Source organism: Myripristis murdjan, chromosome 3 (genome assembly GCF_902150065.1).
Source record: "Myripristis murdjan chromosome 3, fMyrMur1.1, whole genome shotgun sequence".
Taxonomy (NCBI): domain Eukaryota; kingdom Metazoa; phylum Chordata; class Actinopteri; order Holocentriformes; family Holocentridae; genus Myripristis; species Myripristis murdjan.
Genome location: NC_043982.1, coordinates 38,486,785 through 38,505,727, shown reverse-complemented (window position 1 = coordinate 38,505,727; position 18,943 = coordinate 38,486,785). Strand labels below are relative to the sequence as shown.

The 18,943-nt window shown below is 42.6% G+C and overlaps 1 protein-coding gene across 1 annotated transcript in view; it reads right to left on the bottom strand.

Moving 5' to 3' along the window:
- Positions 1–18,943, bottom strand: part of LOC115376252 (neural-cadherin) — a 376,719-nt gene that overhangs the window by 143,075 nt on the left and 214,701 nt on the right. Inside the window, exons 16-22 of the mRNA XM_030075748.1 lie at positions 17,884–18,027; positions 9,998–10,118; positions 9,555–9,717; positions 7,179–7,847; positions 6,168–6,359; positions 4,122–4,565; positions 2,975–3,305 (exon numbers count right to left, since the gene is read on the bottom strand). Of these exons, the coding sequence (XP_029931608.1) occupies positions 2,975–3,305; positions 4,122–4,565; positions 6,168–6,359; positions 7,179–7,847; positions 9,555–9,717; positions 9,998–10,118; positions 17,884–18,027 (2,064 nt within the window). The remainder of the gene's footprint in view (positions 1–2,974; positions 3,306–4,121; positions 4,566–6,167; positions 6,360–7,178; positions 7,848–9,554; positions 9,718–9,997; positions 10,119–17,883; positions 18,028–18,943) is intronic.

Here is an 18,943-nt window from a genome sequence, read left to right as displayed (position 1 = left end):
GTTTTTAGCCTGCTGTTTGTCTTTGCCAAGCATTGCGATGGGAAAAGTTACATTCGTCTTTCAGCTACCACAGAAGAACTTGTTAGCATGCACCGCATAATGCTACGTCATGGTTTTTTAGTTAATTTAAGTGCCTGCGCAGACATACAGTGTATGTATTGTGACAGCTGAACAGCTGAAAAAATAACTCTTAAATAAATATTGAAAATGTCAAGGTGTCTCATTACACGGTGAGCAGGGGTGCAGAGATGTTACAGTTGTAGTTCTAGGAATTCTTCCATTCCCACCCACTATATAAATACAGTCTCTCTATCTCTCTCTCTCTCTTTCTCTGTCTCCCTCTCTCTCTCTTGGTGTGTGTGTGTGTGTGTGTGTTGCAATTGCGTCAAACCTGAAAATTTTCAATGGGAGCTCCTGAAAAGGAGCTTTAGGTGCTCCCAGTTTCATTCCCTCTCCACCAAGCTCATTATTTTGAAAATGCAATTCATCGGCTGGAGAGGGGATGGAAAGAGCCGCTATCAAATCAATCTGATTACACAGAGTCAAACGAAGTGCTATTTGAACAAGATTAGATTCCTAAATGACATCTGACTTTTAATTACTAACAGTAATTAGGGCGGTAATTTCATATACCTATTCAGGTAAGTTTGTAATTTCATATGCCTATTCAGATGGGATTACTGTAATTTCTCCCTAATTTTACAGAAATGGGAACAGCTAGCAGACTCCCAGTAGGCAGTATAACTGGTGCAGTTGGTGTTTTTTTAGGTTACCCATGGTAGTTAAATCATCAGAGCTGTAAACAGGGTGTATACAGAGGTTTCAGTGAAAGATGTCTCTACGCTGTCGGTTAAAATGCAATAATTGTATACATACACTAAGATTCTGTTAGTGCAGGATTAAATTTATCAGAGGACCTCTGAGTTTGATGAAAAACAGTACGGTGAAAAACACAGACATGGTTGGTTTGGATGAGACTAATGTCACTGGAGATATATGAAATTATCTGACCTCACCCCTGTTAAACTATCCCATCCAAAGAGGGCTTTAGAGATCACATAAGGCATTTTTTTCAGCTCTATGGTATCCTATAGGTATTGGACTCTGTGTGTATTTTGGAGCTTTGCTTGACAGAACTATTTAATCCCATTTATAAACCAACTTTAAGATTTCAGCCGTCAGAACAGTCGGCCCAGGTGTTCAGCTTCTTGTTAACCCATATCAGAATCTTTTTTAAAGTTCATTTAGCTTTTTTTTTCCCCATTTCCCTGATGCTGTAGAGCAATCGGAAGCCTAAGCTGCCAGGCCCCAGAGCAGCGGACATGAGCACCATATCAGATCGGACAGAAATTGCCGCAGTCAACTCAGAAACATCAGAGGCTCACTGTAACGTAAAACAAGAAATGAGGCTACACGCTACATCCATCCAAAGCCTGGAAGAGGGAGACAAAATCGAGGTCCTTGAATCCAGACAATGGTGAGACAATTGACAGATTTCATTATTTGAATGATAAACTAGCCATCCATTGATCCATACTGTCCTAGATGTATTAACCCAATCCCATTAATACACATGTGCTGGTCTTGCCGCTCTTTACTCACTCACTGGTCCCCTATTTTTAATGCTCTGTCATCACTGTGTGGAAAAACCATTGTACCTAATACTTTAACAGCCATATGTGGAGTACTGCCAAGTGAGTGCGAAGCCACCAGTGGCCAGGAAAGGGAAACAGCATTTGGTAGCCTTTTGGCACGCCATGTAATACTTACAAATTGGAAAGCTTAAAGGGTACTAAACTAAAGGGTACAAAAGCTCATGTCATTACTTAAGCTATAAAAAAATAGGACACAATACAGGGATCCTCTGGTAGATTTATGAGACTCTGGTCCCCATTCAAGCACATTTGTTTACTTGTAAAATCTAGTACTGCTGTGATGGATGTGCTGGAAATTACAAATGAAATGTAATTCAGAAAAAACAGCCTGTGACGTCAGCCACATACCACTTTTTTTTTCTTTTTGTTTCTACCAACAGACAAATCATGAGGACAAGATCACATAAAGTGCTTTGGTTAAGTGTGTCAGCGGCATCACAGGCCATTTATTTTATATTAGGCATATTAGCATTTTTTTCATGAAGACAGAGACAGCAGCAGCTGGGAAAAAATGCCGTGTGTGAATACAGTTTCTCTTCCAATTTTAACTTAGAGGGAGAATAGCTGAACTAGTGGCGAAAACAACAACAGTTCAATTCATGTACATGTTTGCAGATACAGTATAATGCCCTGTAGTTTAATTCTCCACCTCTGAAAAAAGTTCATATTTCAGAAAAAGTAATGGTGTTTTTAATTCTTTTAAAACTAAATGCTGTATCTTTAGGCTCCATAGCCTTGCCCTGCCTAAAGTCAAAATCTGGGTAAATTGCACCTTATGATACACACTTTAACTCTTGCCAAAAGAGTTACTCAAGTATCTGCTTAATTTCAGGGTGCTCATACCAAGCATGATATAGTTCTGGAGGGAATAAAAAACTACCACTGCATGTCGAGTCATGGAAAGTCTTGCCTTTGTGACTCCTTGCTCTCTTGCAATGATAATGCTGATGGTGATGAGTAGATGGAGGCAGATGTGTGTGTGTGTGTGTGTGTGTGTGTGTGCGCAAGTGTGTATCTGTACAGCAACATTCTCCTTTGTTTGTGCAGTGTCATTAAGAATTGATTGGCTGGCAGTGTGAGCTTCAGCCTTGCTATATCAGGGTTTGTTCTAGCTGCAAAAATAGAAAACTACCTTGGACAGCTCCGTCTCTAAGAAATCTGTCTCTAAGAAAAGAGCAGAACAACAGAGACTGAAAAATAAAAAGAGCATTTGCCTTAGACCCAGACTGCACCTGTATATACCACAGGGCTGCATCGCTTCCATGGAATCCACTATTGTTTGTGTGTGTGAATCCTAAATGCAAAGATGAGCTTCTCACCTCGGTGACTGTTGATGAAGATCTTCTTCTCTCCTGCCAGGTGGGGATGGTCGTTCTGGTCACCAATGGTTACTGTTAAAGTGGTGGTCACTGTTTTGGGTGGGTGGCCGCTGTCGCTCATGATGATAGGAATGAGGAACTCTTTTTGGCGCTCGCGGTCAAACATCCTGAGAGCCGTGAGCGTTGCCGTGCTGTTCAGGTTGTCCTGCAGGTAGAAGTCGTTGCTGTGGCGATACTCTGAGGGGACGGTGAAGTGGAAAGGCGGGCCGTTCTCTGGGGAGTCTCGGTCTATGGCCCGCAGGAGAGTCGTTGTTTGGTTCAGCCTCACCACCTACACAAGAAGTACAAGGAGTTTGAGGCTTGTTCTGTGTCCGATTCACCCACACATCCCTCCATTGCTGTATTGATCTACTCAATCGGTCAAATATTCATTCACTCATCCATTCATGCATTCCTTCTTGATTTCCAGGGGTGTCATGATTGATTCATGTCGTTCATAAATTTTGTCAATTTAACAGCATCAATATGAAATGCTCTGAATCAACGAATTAATAATAAATAAAAAAAGACCTTAAAAAATACAAAAAAATTGCAATTTTTCAAGTCAAGTTTTTGTTAGGGGTGCACCGATTGACGGCAGATCGGGCTTAAAGAAAAATCGGCAGATGAAATTGGCAAAGAAAAATGAAACTGGTACATCCCTATTTTATTTTATTTATTTATTTTGTTTTTGTTTTGTTTTAGAATAAATGATGTCTAAATAATTCAGAAAAAAAGAATAATCTGACTTTATTGTCCATGTTCATTTAAATTAAGAATTGAAATGGTGTCCAAACACTGGTTTATGGAATTGAATCATTCCAAAAAAATCTTAACTGGAATCACCAGCTACTGAATAATGAACTGAACTGAGCCAAATAGTCACACACATTTTGCATTCTTGTCCTTGTCAAGCCAAAGCGAGGTTCCAGTAAATCTTTCAGCTTTTGATGGACTGTACGTGCACAGGTGCCACTTTTCACCCTAGGAAGCAATAAGTTCCTTCCTTCCTTTTTTCCTCCCATCCACTATTATCTCATCCAGGACAATCCAGTGCATCCACTCATCTAATATAAATCAACATGTAACTGATGGCAAACCCAGCTACCTGCGGTCCAGCCACATTCTCAAAGACGACTGGACTGTAAGCCGCCTCAAATTCTGGCCCATTATCATTCACATCCAACAGTGCTAGCTGGACTGTGGCGCTGCCTGTGAGAGGTGGGACTCCGTGGTCTGTCGCCATGACAACCAAGTGATGCTGCGATATCCTCTCCCGATCCAGAGGTTGGGCTACAGTAAGCACGCCCGACTGGTCGATGGCAAACAGTCCCTCGGGATCGGACTCCTCCGACAGGCTGTAGGTGATGTCGCGGTTCTGGCCCGAATCAGAGTCGCTGGCCACCAAACGTGCCACGCTAGTTCCCACAGTGACGTCCTCAGCCAGCGGAGCTACGGACAAGAAGTGGGGGATGAAGACGGGCGTGTGGTCGTTGAAGTCCTCCACCTCCACCACACAGTGCAGAAGGCTAGAGAAGTCCAGGTCCTCAACCTACAACGACAATCACAATGAATCTACTGTCTTAAAGATGCACTGGGCAGGGCAACTACAGTTTAAAAAAGTATTTCAAGATACCTTAAGTACACTGAACAACAAAACTGTGGAAAAAAGTAGAAACAAATAGGCTAAATTTCCCCATAAGACCTTCCTCTCCTCACTAATCGTCATGCCGTAGATTGACACAATTTGCATTTACATTGTGTTGTCAGATTGTAGGGAAATGGGAAATATCCCCCCACTGGAAGTGAAAAATCAAAATTGACAAGTGAAATACAAATTGTCTCCTAAGTAGCAGCAAGTGCTTTGTCCGAAGAGAGCTGGACAATGATAGATCTTTGTCCTTGCTTATCCCTTTGGCATACTCTGGCATAAAATCAAGCAGTTAGTAAATTTAACACTCCCACCTCCTGGGACAACTGAGGTCATTTGAATTGAATATGAAATTATATCTGCATGTCAAAGTCTAGCCCTGCTTCTTCCATTTGGGAGATATTTCCAAAAAAAAAAAAAAAAAGACCTATTTTAGCACCCCTGCACTGGTTCCCGAATAAATACAAAGTTGCATTTTGTCTACCTATAGGGTATTGCATGGCTTGGCACGAACATATTTCTCTGAACTGGTGTGGCCATATTGAAATGCCACAACTCTGAAATGGCCAGACAAAGGACTCTGAACTATTCTTTGTTCTAGATCAAACATCAAAAATAACTGAGCTTTTGTAGTTGTGGCACAAAGACTTTAGAATAGTCTTCCAATGGATGGATATAAGAACGATAAGATCACATGATTGTTTTAAGAGCTGTCCAACAAACTCTTTCAATTGAGGTGTTTTTTTTTGTTTTATTTATTTTTATTGCTGTACAGTATGATATTTTGATGAGCTTTGCTTGCAAATTACTTTGTAGGCTAAATTTTGTACTTCCGTTGAGTACTTTGTAATGTCTGTTATGAAAAATGCTATATCAATGAAACCTTACTTCCTTATTAAAGTGATCTCAGGCCAGCTGGCTTGGTAAATGTGAGCCCATTTGGAGCTGCCAATGTTAAAACTTAATTAATGTAGCATCAAAGCGCCAACGTTTATACCCAACTTATGCCGCCTGTTTGATTGAATTGAGGACATTTTTTTTTTTAACCTTGAAATTTATTGTTTTAGATTTTGATAGAAAGACTGGCAGGCAGGTTTGTTTACAAATGTGAGCACATTTATATTTGCGAGCACTGGAGACCATGACAGACGTTAACTTTGAGATTATTGGTTATGGGCTTATTTTCCATTTAGAAGTCAAACTTTCCAATGATATATGTCAGCATATTCAAAATGTAGATATTCTACTGAACTATATCTACAAAAACTCCACATCATGCACCCGAATGCAATTGATCTTCTCACTTCTCAGCATCTTTATCTGCAGTTTATTTCTCTATAACAATACTTTTCACTGACAGTTTTTTCGCACTCCAGGTATATTAAACCCCCATGAATCAGAAAAAAATCACAATATTGTACAGAAGTTGGATCACACTAATCTTCAGGAGTGCACAGCAGTTTGGGTGAAGGATGCTTCTGACAATGAGAACCCTCCACTTACCTTCAAGGTAAGGTTGAACCTCTGCTCGCTGGGTCGTTCGTAATCCAGACGTTTCTTCAGCCTCAGTGTGCCGCGCTGCTCCTGTCGGTGACTGACCATGTAAAACTTCTGCTCCTGGTCTCCAGCCACCACACTGAATGTTAGTTGAGCATTTTCTCCAGTGTCCCTGTCCTCAGCGGAGAGCTCCAGGACCTGAGATAGAGCAACAGAGTCATGCACACAAAAGATACTGGCTTGTGTTATAAAACATAGAATTAACGTCATTCAATCTGTGGCGTGATAATTTGAGTTTATTTATGAGGTGACAGAGGCACTGGGCACTGCTGCAGAGACTCTTTGCTGTTGCACTGCTTTCTGTGGTAGCTAAGATGAATACCAATGAAAACTATGAACTATGCTGATGAGAACCATGCCGATGAGAACTATGTATAGTAACAGCAGATGTTATTCACACAATGTTCCCCCACCACAATGTTTGCCGTGAGGCCAAGGGAATTAGATGAAGATGGCCCTTAAACAGCAAATGGACCATAATTGTCACTTTTAAAATGCAGTACTGACGCCCATATTTTTAACCACTAACACCTGTTTCCAAGGACGACACTGTAACACACTGACAAAACAGTTTTCAGAGCCAAAGCAAAGAGCAGTGCAAGTAGTGTGTTTTGTGCATTTATGAATTCCTGCAAAAGGTGTAAGGATAGGAATTCCCTATTTATGGAAAGGGAAAATGCCTACTGTCACAGTCTTACCCACTAGGTCATTTACCCTGTCTGTGGGCTTTATGGATAACCCATTCCAACCAGCTTTCTTTGTTATTTATTTTTGTTTTCAATTACTGGTCTTTCAAGAGTTATTGGTACTAAGTGCACATTAGTACAGTAAATATATGTCATCGTCAAATATTATGCTTGTATTAGCAATTTTTTTTAAAATGAATATGACAGAACATCATTTCTCTCTGAACAGATAAACTGGTATTTGCAGTAGGTGTGGCCTCTGCCAACCCACCTCTGCATTGGGCTCTGCACTCTCAGAGATCTTGGCCAGGCAGGAGTGTTCAGTGAATCTTGGAGCATGGTCGTTCACATCCTTTACTCGGATGGTCGCGGTCCCAGTTCCTGTCATTCCGCCCCCGTCTCTGGCCTCCACAACCAGGTGGTAGGACTCAGCCTGCTCACGGTCCAGGCCACTCATGGCCACCGTGATCGTTCCTGTGGTGGGATTAATGGAGAAAATATCCGAGAAGGCTGGCACTCCTCCCACCTCGCTGTTGCTGGCATCCAGACTGCCCACAATCCTGTAGGACAGCACCGCGTTCTGCCCCACAGCTGAGTCGTCCAGGTCGGTGGCTGTCATCTCCATGACAGACGTCCCCACTGCTGAGTTCTCGGCCACATCTCCATGGCAGCTGGGGGCGCAGGTGAAAATGGGTGCATTGTCGTTGATGTCCCACACGTTAATGATGACATCAGTAAAGCCCGTCAGCCCTTCGCCACCTTCATCTGTGGCCAGGACCACGAAACGCCACACAGCCCGTTCCTCGCGGTCTAAAGTCCGCTGGGCATAGATCTTGCCGGTGACCTCATCAATGATGAATTCACTCTCGGCACCCTGGCCATGCAGGGAGTAACGCAAGGCCTCCTGGTCTGCATCCTTATCTGGGTCAGATGCCGTTACCTACAACATCAAAGGCACAGAGAGGGAGAGAGGGAGTTGAGAGTGTAATCGCTGAGTTTTTTTTTTAATGGAGATTTCTACACTATTTAATTATTGAAACGCTGCTGACTTGGAATGATGTCTTGACTGGGAGCACTTCACACCTGCTCTGTGCAGTTATGAGCTCTCCAGTAGCTAAACCTGGCAACTCTCCCCAGCCCCCTCCCCTGCTCTTTCTCACTCATCCTCACCACATCAGCAGCAATTATACCTCGGGCAGGCCAAGGATGTTTCAATTTAGTATGGTAATTGCAGTGCAATGTGGAGCCAAAATGAACTCGTGTTCCTTTGAAGGAGTGAGCAATGTGCTCTTAGATACTGTATGTAGAGTGGAAGACAGCACCAGCTTTCCTTATGAAGACTGTTGTTTTTTTCCTACTGACTGTCAAACGTCAGTAGGAAAACAGGGCATGATGTTACCTTGTGAAACAGAAAGAGAGTGACATTTGCACAAGGAAAACACGTAACCACTGTATAGCTGGCAAAGAATCATGCTACCTCTTCACCTTAAAAATGACGTTAAAGGCTGTGTCTGAACTAGTTTGAACAGACTTAAAAACATTTGTGTCCTGTCAACACTAGGCTGTTTTCGTGGCCGCACTGATGCACTCAGCAAAACAACAAGAAGAAAACAGTGACGTCAGCTCTACTGGGCATGTGTTTACCCATGACCCGTGACCCATGACTTATAGTATATGACGTTTCTGCTGTTTATAGAAATGTTGCCCCAGATGTGATAGCCATGTGGTAGCCCATCTAACCAGCACGATCAAAATCATGACACAAAATTGACACAGGCAAGGCATAACGCCTGGACAAACAATGAAACTGAACTGTTAAAACTGTTTACACTGTTTAAAAGGAACAAAATCATTTTGAATGTTGACTCCTGTAGTGTGATCACGTGCCAATAACATGCCAAATTCTCTGTTTTCTCAACCCAAACTTATTTTTACAGAGTAGCACACAACACTAAAACAGAGGGAGAAAATAAAGTGCTTTAAAATTTACCCAACTTTGCGCGGACAAGTTCTTAAAACACCTTGCTTGAAGGGTCAACAATAGTTCCGGGGCCATAAGCAGCCATGACTACACAGTAATTACTATATAAAACCTAAAATAATTTTTGAAAGTGAATTCCAATTTGTGCAGAAGGGCAAAACTGAAGTAATGCAATCTCAGTCTCAATGAGATACCTCAAGCTCAGTTAGCCTCATTTTCCACAAACTGGGAAGTGTAAGAGATAATTTTGACTTGAGGCGAGAGTTAAGATAGCCGTAAAGAAAAGTTTCACTTGTTGAGGGAGTCACAGGGGTCTAACCTAGAGCAGATAAATGCATGGATGACTTTTCCCGCTTGTAGAGCTTTAAAGAAAAAAAAAACATTCTAATGTTAAAAGTGTTTTTCAGCTGCTAAAAGCATGACTGAACAACCCTTGAGACCCGTTCATTAAAAATCAGATTGGCATGAAAATTACTCCACTCTTTCTAACTAAAGTTTGACATTTTCACACAGACCACTAAGGGGGATGTTGTCACAAATGTGTAATGAAACAATTAAGTGTATCATTAAAAGTTACACTCAAAACCCAGGGAAAACATCAAATTGGACGGCAGCAACATGCGCTTTTATCATACAAGTGAACACTGACTGATGATTGGTGTATACCTGTAACACAAACACCGGTGAGCCATCCAGCTCCTCCGTTACGCTGCCATAGTACTCGTTCACAGTGAACACCGGAGCCTCGTCGTTCTTGTTCACCACGTTAACCGTCACTGTCGTATAATCCTCCCACTTGCCATCCGACGCCAGAACATGGAGCTTGTACCTGCACGACAAATTTTTATCTCGATCAGGGATTTTTAATAATATCGCTCAGACTGTCAATGTGACAGTGTCATTGAAAGCACAGAGCTGATGTTGGCACAAAGCTTGTTACTAAATGCCATGACAAATCTATTTTACATCTCAGAGAAGCAATGAAAGATGTCACACAGGTTTGTTAAACAGTCATTTAACCGAGTCAAATCAAACAAGGCAAAGTAAACCCCCGTCCATGCATGTGAAAAGGAACATTAAACAGAGCATTCCCCAAATTGAGTGCCCACCTTTTGTTCTGTTCGTAGTCCAGTGGCTGGGCGATAAAGATCGTGCCCACCTCTGGTTCCACATCAAACACGCCTCCTGTGTTCCCTGATGTGATCTGGTAGCGCAGCTTGGCATTCGCACCTGCAGGCCAGGACAAGATGGAGGTTGACTGATAAATGGAGATTGGCATTAATGGACCTTGGTTACTGGCAAGTGGGGCAGGAGCTTATCTCCTGTGTCGGTGCTTTGAAGAGGCTGAGGTGAAAAAGTACTCCACCCCTGGATAGGACCACCAGTCCAATTGTGGACAGTTTCCACCAATCCACCAATCTATCTCCATTAACAGAGGTAGATAACATCAGATGCCACTTCTGCTGGGAGACAGAAATCAGATATTGAGTGTTTGGTAAGACCTGAATGCTCTGAACCTTCCACTACCGGACAGTCTTACAAAGCTGAGTACGATACCAGTGTCATAAGAAACATCTGTTGAGAGTAAAGAATCTACAAAGAAGAAAGTCAGACTCTGAGGCCTGCAGCTCAATTTGTGGTGGATGGGAAGTGCCTCCTCCTTTGTCTACTTTGTCATTTAGGTTAATAGCTGAGGTTCCGGGTGTAAATTTTGATCAATAAACACGTTGGCTGTTATTTTCAAGATGCAATATGAATGGACCAGAGACTTCAACCTTCAACCAGTGTTGCTGAGGTAAACAAACATCAGCCTCACCTCTGTTCACCCCTGTTGGAGGAAAATGATGGGTATTTCACTATGAAAAAAAGTGTGTATGACGGTTGAGAGTAATGTAGCACTTCATCATGATGAATTGTGCATTAATTTTGTAGTACAAATACACTGCCTTCTGTTCTCACCTACTTCACAGTAACCCCGACCTTCATGGGCTTTTACAGTACAAAAACAAACAAACAAACAAACAAACAAACAAACAAACAAACAAACACAAAACCCCCACATGATTATGTATAACTGAAAACCAAATTTAACAACAAAGACAAAACAAAAAAAAGGATATTTGCACTGGTCCTGCAGCCCAACCTTTACATTTTCTAGCAAATTTTCCACTTATTGCAACCGAGACAAAACACGTACACATTTGTATACAGTTATTTGTATACATAACTGTATACAAATTACAAATGCTATGTTTACCAGCATACCAATATTCACTGAAAACCCAGACTTTTTCATGGTTTGCACAAGCTCAGTTCTGCAAAACATTATGGGCATCCATACTCGCCCAGGAATCGATGGTCCTCTTACTTCTGCAGTTAAAGGGTAATACATACACCAAGTCTGGTCTATTGACTCGTCTGTGGAGGTTCTCAGTTATTTAAGGCGGCCATCACAACACGGAGGAGCACTAACCAGCCAACAGCCTGCATCGCCACACAGGTTAGATCAGAACTGAAGAAGACTGTTGGATGAGAGGTGAAAGTCCTTCCCTGTAATTAGAGTTCCACTGGGAGTGCACTGCTACAAAATGAATTAAGTAGATACAGACCAGAAAGTAACATGATTTTGATTGGTGGCGCAAAATTGAAAAATCACTTTAAAGGAAGCACAACGATATACACTATATTACCAAAAGTATTCGCTCACCTGCCTTTACTCATACTATGAACTGAAGTGCCATCCCATTCCTGACCCATAGAGTTCAATATGATGTCGGTCCACCTTTTGCAGCTATTACAGCTTCAACTCTTCTGGGAAGACTGTCCACAAGGTTGAGGAGAGTGTTTATAGGAATTTTTGACCATTCTTCCAAAAGCGCATTGGTGAGGTCACACACTGATGTTGGTCGAGAAGGCCTGGCTCTCAGTCTCCGCTCTAATTCATCCCAAAGGTGTTCTATCGGGTTCAGGTCAGGACTCTGTGCAGGCCAGTCAAGTTCATCCACACCAGACTCTGTCATCCATGTCTTTGTGGACCTTGCTTTGTGCACTGGTGCACAGTCATGTTGGAAGAGGAAGGGGCCCGCTCCAAACTGTTCCCACAAGGTTGGGAGCATGGAATTGTCCAAAATGTTTTGGTATCCTGAAGCATTCAAAGTTCCTTTCACTGGAACTAAGGGGCCAAGCCCAGCTCCTGAAAAACAACCCCACACCATAATTCCTCCTCCACCAAATTTCACAGTCGGCACAATGCAGTCTAAAATGTACCGTTCTCCTGGCAACCTCCAAACCCAGACTCGTCCATCAGATTGCCAGATGGAAAAGCGTGATTCATCACTCCAGAGAACGCGTCTCCACTGCTCTAGAGGCCAGTGGCGGCGTGCTTTACACCATTGCATCCGACGCTTTGCATTGCACTTGGTGATGTGTGGCTTGGCTGCAGCTGCTCGGCCATGGAAACCCATTCCATGAAGCTCTCTGCGTACTGTACTTGGGCTAATCTGAAGGTCACATGAAGTTTGTAGCTCTGTAGCAATTGACTGTGCAGAAAGTCGGCGACCTCTTTGCACTATGCGCTTCAGCATCCGCTGACCCCTCATCCGCCTACCACTTCGTGGCTGAGTTGCTGTTGTTCCCAAACGCTTCCATTTTGTTATAATAGAGCTGACAGTTGACTGTGGAATATTTAGGAGCGAGGAAATTTCACGACTGGATTTGTTGCACAGGTGGCATCCTATGACAGTTCCACACTGGAATTCACTGAGCTCCTGAGAGCGGCCCATTCTTTCACAAATGTCTTGTTTCACAGTCTGCATGCCTGAGTGCTTGATTTTATACACCTGTGGCCAGGCCAAGTGATTAGGACACCTGATTCTGATCATTTGAATGGGTGAGCGAATACTTTTGGTAATATAGTGTATGTTTGATTTGGCTTTGCTATCAACGCTCTTTCTAGTGCTTTGGCTTTCAGAATAGCAGAACTATTTTCTCCCGCAGAAGTGCCACTATATCACAATACAGCGGTGCTCCGGTCCTGTATTCAACCTACTGGACGATACAGTGGCAGTGCTATGACAGAAAAAAACTTCTAACATTTTGCCATACTTCATTCATTTTGGAGCGGTGCATTCCTGATGAAGCTCTTGTTCTTGCAACAGGAAAGGAGTTAGCGGACCAGACTTGGTGGATATATTACACTCGCATGGAGCAGCATATACCACTACATGGGTGACGGCCGAAATACATCAAAATACACGGACGCGGTGCAACACGGCTGCTGCAGCAGATGCTGCGTGGTGCAGCAGGTGCTGCTGCACCACGGAAGCCACATGCATCCACATGGATTTCGCACTGCCGATCTCGATTTTTGCACTGCTGGGGTGTTTTTGTTTTCTCTACATGCCACCCTCAAAAAACACGGCTGGCACATAGCCAACACGCAACACAGACATGGTTGGTGTAACAGGTTAAAAAAAAAAAAAAAACAAAACCACCCACACAATGGGCCATGTCCGTGCCTGGAGTATTTTAGGTGCCAGGACCAAAACTATCACTTTAAGATGAAAGCAATTTGAGACTTTTTATCCTGAAAAGACAGTCCTGGTTGTTGTGATGGCAGACAGCACTGAAATCAAAATGTACTGTATTTAATGTCGTTTTGCTATGTGAGAATGTGAGATTATGTGTCTCTGTGGACATGGAAGCTGGTCAGGTCACGGTGCCCAGTCCTGAAGAGAGTCCTGTTGCGCGCCAAAGAATGAAAATCGTGGTTCAGATTTATCATCATTCATTGCAGGGTTCAGTGGCAAAGCTAATGTTAAGTTATTGGCAGGAGAACACACATAGGCAGAAATTAATTTAATTTGTTGGCGAATGGATACAGAGATATTGAAGACCAGATTATTAAAGGTTTACATAAATAGTCTATCCTAACTAAGTCAGTGAGTCAGCGTCCAGCACACTGTGTGCATGTAAATGTAACACAACAAATGGCTCTTAAACTATAATTGCAGACTATTAACTTGGATTTGATTGTAACCTAGACCACTCTGTGAGCAGGTGAGTGCAGATCACCCAAATGCTTACATGCAAAAACTATACACATAAAAGGAGATTAGATTAATTGTTTTTCATTGAGTAATTAATGGTTCTTTGTTGGACGCGATCTCAAATTATATTGCTGAACAGTCATGACCCATTTCCAAAGTTCTTTCCCTGCCTCACTTAATAATAATCTTTCTTTTTTTTTTTTTTTTGGCACCGCAAAGCATTTTTAATAAAGTCTATTAGACGCTGATCAACAAAATGCTCCCCCTCAATGCAATTACTGGTACAGCCAAGGTCTGCATCTCAATCACCATCGCATCCACCACCCCTTGTGCTAATATGAAAGGGAAAGGAGAAACCTCTGAAGACAAGATGAGATTCACAGCTTATTAGCAAGATGAAAGTCGAGGAAGGAGAGAGGAGAATACTCTAATCCAGATCGTTTTGTACCGTCTGTCTGTTGGCATTTCAAATGAGACATTAGGGGATATATGCGTGTGCATCCTCTCTCTGTCTCTCTCACTCTCTATCTCTCTCTCTCTCCCTCTCTGTTTCTCTTCCGTTTCCTCTCTCTGTGTTTAGAAAACTGCTGAGACCCAAAGGATAACAAAAAGCAGCACAGGGAGTACTACAACGGATAAGACAAACAAACAAATGAAGAGAAAATGCCTGTTTTTTCCCAGTTGTACCCATTTTAAAAGCTCTCTTCATCTCCCCAGGTGCTTCACTGAAGTTCTTATGCTGACAAGAGAACAGAGAGAGAGAGACAAAGAGCGTGTATGAGAGTGAGAAACAGAGAGCTGACGGATGTCACTAATAGCACAGACACTGAGTACTCCATGCACTTGATAAATGGAGTTAGGAGAGAGGCGTTCTGCTCTCGCTCCATTTTCACATTCTTGCTTGCCCCCTGTTAAGAAAATAGGTTGTTTTCATTATGTGAGCACAGCTGAGGATATCAAACGCTGTGTATTACATTAGCGAAGAACGTGCATAAATGAGGTCTTATTAGCAGCCCGGGTGTTTGTCGATGGAACAGATTGGTGTGTCGATGTGTCAGTGATGTGCATCACTGACCCTAACCCAGTCACTTCCTCCGTCACTCAACCGGTGGTTATAATCTCACTCCACTGCAGCAGGCTGCTTACACTTGCTCAGCTAAGTAAGCAAAGAACCGCCCTGTCATGCTTTCTTGTGTGTTCACCTGTCTGTATTTCAGTACATGTGTTCGGTGCATTTACAGGCTTGCGGCTGTGTGTGCACATGTGTGTGTGTGTGTGTGTGCGCGCGCAGCAGGAGAAGTTATTTATCACGGTGAGATGTGAGGTTCACAGCAGGCCTCTGCTCTTCAGTATGATAAATGTCAGATAATATGGAGCTATACACCTCCCTTCATCCCCCAGACACACACACACACACACACACACACACACACACACACATGCACATACACACCCACTTCCCCCTCTTCCTCTGGCTCTCAGCGACTGATAAAGAGTCCACCACGTTTTCTTGCCTCCCCACCACCAAGGAGAAATGATCCGCTCCACAATGGACTTATCACCAGCTGCCGTGCGGCTGTGCACGTGTGTGTGTGTGTGTGTGTGCGTTTATTGTGCATGAATCTGTGTCTTGCTGAATTGGTGGGGGCATTGTAGTGAATGAATGCCTATCAAGATGGAGGATGTAGGCAGTAGACACAGGAGGACAATAAGAAATGGAGAGAGTAAGAGGGAGAGAGAGGTGATGTAGTAGGGCTGTAGACGTTGTACAGCTGTAAAATGGGCTACTACGCTTTACACTGTCCTGCTGTTTATTTTAACACCTGACCTTCCCCAGGTGCTAAAATAAACAACAGTAAAATAGATTTATCACCTCACAGCATGTAATGCCTGTGCTGGTTATTAACGCATACTGATGTATGTTTTATTGGGCGTGAAAACACCATGCAAGTGGCCCTAGACTGAATCACACCAAAGGTAATTATTCTCAAGTTGTTTTAAGCCGTACTTTGGCATCATGTAAGTTATGAAGACGGAATTTAAAGTAGGAATACAGTGTTTCCTCAACCATTGTCTTGGGGAGGTGGCCCGCTCCCCTTGAAAGAAGCAAAATATTTTATTTATGTTGTTTACCTAATTTATGTGCACTTGTTTAATTTCAGCTCAATGTGAGAGTCTCTACTGTGTTTTGCTGTCACCTGCGGTCGCGCTAGGTTCTTTCCTGTCCTCTGCTCTCTGTGTTTCACCGAGGGCGGGGCTTAGTCCCTCCACACACACACACACAAACACACACACATTCACATGCTTGGAGAGAGACAGGTGAAGTGAAGATAGCCTGGCTGTCTTCACTCATTATGTTCACGTTCACTACATTATCCTCACACTTCATTTTGTTGCTGTAAGTGCAATAAAAGCTTCTTAAGAAGAGGTTTTTTTTTTTTTTTTTTTTTTTTTTTTTTTTAACGTAATAATTCTAAAACCTAAGACAGACAGACTTCCATGCAAACCTGAATCTTGCAATAGCTGCACAGTCCACTAGGTCAGCCTAAGGGAATCACTGCAATCCTTAAAATCCTTGATTTTTGTCTCCTTTGGGCTTGACTCGTGTGCTAAGAAGTGTTCTTATATCACGACTGGGCACCATCTAAATATTCATTGTGTTTCTGCGCTGCGCTTCCCAGAGATCAAGCACTATGCACAGGACTGTGACAGCTTTTCCCTTCGATTTTCTGTTGATGGAGTTTGAGTTTCTCTTTTCTTTGTCTCTTCAACCATCGTTACTATCGCTGCTCATGCTAACTACCCGGATCCTTCCTTTGTTTATTCCAAATAAGCCTGAAATGTAAAATGCACCACTTCCAGTGCACCAGAAAATAAATGCCAGACAATGAGTATATGAAACAGAAAATGGAAATCAAGGAGTTCATAAACGAAAACATCAGCTGTGGTATGTCAAAAAAAAAAAAGATCGCACCTTATTCTATTCTGTAGTCATGTCCTTCATTGTAGTTCTGCATTTTTGCGATTATTACAATTCAAATCTGGAAAAACTGCTTAACCCTATAAAGCCATTTGTATCATATATGATACACATTTTCAATTCCATTTTTCGTTTCCAGTTTAATCAATACTTGACCAAAATACTGTTGTATACCTTTGAACACTTCCCCTGTTCACCCTGGACCATACCATTGGCACTTCAAGTACATATCATATATCATACACCAGAAAGGTCGCGTAATAACATATTTTTTTTTAATTTTATATATATATATATATATATATATATATATGTATTTTGTTATAGGACTAAATAAAGGGTTCAATTTCAAAAAACTGGAATTTTCTGCCAATTCTTTCATAGTTCAGGCTTTATAGGGTTAAAAAATATCATTGGTGACAGTGGATCCCCATGACAAGTAAAAGCTGATGTTGGTTTGCAGGTTTGAAATAGTTAAGTGTTCGCCCAAAGGAGGCAATCTGACTTTCATGGCGAAAATGAAGATGTTAAAATTAAATATCACTTCACACATCAAATGTAAAAGTACACACTTCGCTGCTGGAGAGCTTCCTTCTGAGTCTTACATCTAAAGGTTATATTAAATGGACTCTTTTAGAGTGGCTGGCTAAAACTCACACACTGCTGGGTTTTCATGAATTCACGGCTTGTTCTGTAAGTCAAAACGTTTTTTCTGAAAGTAACGCCGTCAGACAAATGCGGCGAAGTAAAAAATGTGATATTCATTTTTCTAGAAATGTAGCGTAGTGAAAGTTGAACGGATGAGCACTTTGGCAATATGTTTGAATAAACGTACGCGGTTAGGGACAGCAGCTCTGACAACACTGCTGCCAACCCAACACACACACACACACACACACACACACACACGCCTCTATCCACCCCAAACACACACACAAACACCCAGCCCCTCGCTCCCGCCACCCACCTTCATCCCCATCGTTGGCGCTGACGGTGAGAATGGCGTAGCCGACGTCGGCGTCCTCGTCCACGTCGACTTCATAGGCGGCTTCTGCGAACGCCGGCTTGTTATCGTTCACATCGCTGATGAAAATGCGAACATACGCCGTGTCTGATAAACAGAGTGAGAGAGAGAGAGAGAGAGACGGGTGATCATAAACATGAGGTTGTTCTTATTCTGTCAACCTGAACATGAACATCTGTCTATCTCTCTTTGGATTGCAAAAATTCTTTGAATGTCACTATGCGCCGATGCATACACACACACACACACCCACACACACACAAGCAAAGAGAGATGCCTACAGTACATGCACGCACACACACACAGACTCAAAAACAACATCCAATTTGCTTTCCACCCACCTATCATTCCACTTACTTCATTTACCTTTCACATCTGTCTATTTATCCTTCCTTCCAACTGTTTTTTTTTTTTTTTTTTTTTGCCTTCAGCATCCAACTGCAGGCTGGAGTCGAGTAAAAAACACCCTGGGGGAAGCAGCGCGAGGCTTGGTTACAAGGAGGGAGTGTGGGGCAACCCGACATAGTACGCTCCTTTGATATCAGTATCAAAAGGAACATAATTTGCAATACACTCTTGAAGATGAGATAAATTATTTAAGCCGGGGTGCAAGAGATAGTGTGCAGTTCATAGCCCAGATAGCAGGTTAATGCAACCCTTGGAGCTACAACAAAACAAGTAACAGACACCAAGGCTTCGCACGTGTTCAGAATCTGTCAAAGAGACAAGAGCAAAGGGAAGAGAGAGAGAGAGAGAGAGAGAGAGAGAGAGAGAGAGGGATGAGATAAACAGTCATAGCTGCCATCACCTCGTTCTCCCTCCTGCCAATGCATGCTATCGTCTCCTTCTCATCCATGACTTCACACTTCCACAGACATGTGTAAAAATCACAACCCCCCCACCACCACATACACTCACACACACACTCACACACACACTGCAGCTTGTTTTCTCACTGTAAACACGGTGTTTGTATCAAGGTCATGTTTGCACGTGCTCCTCA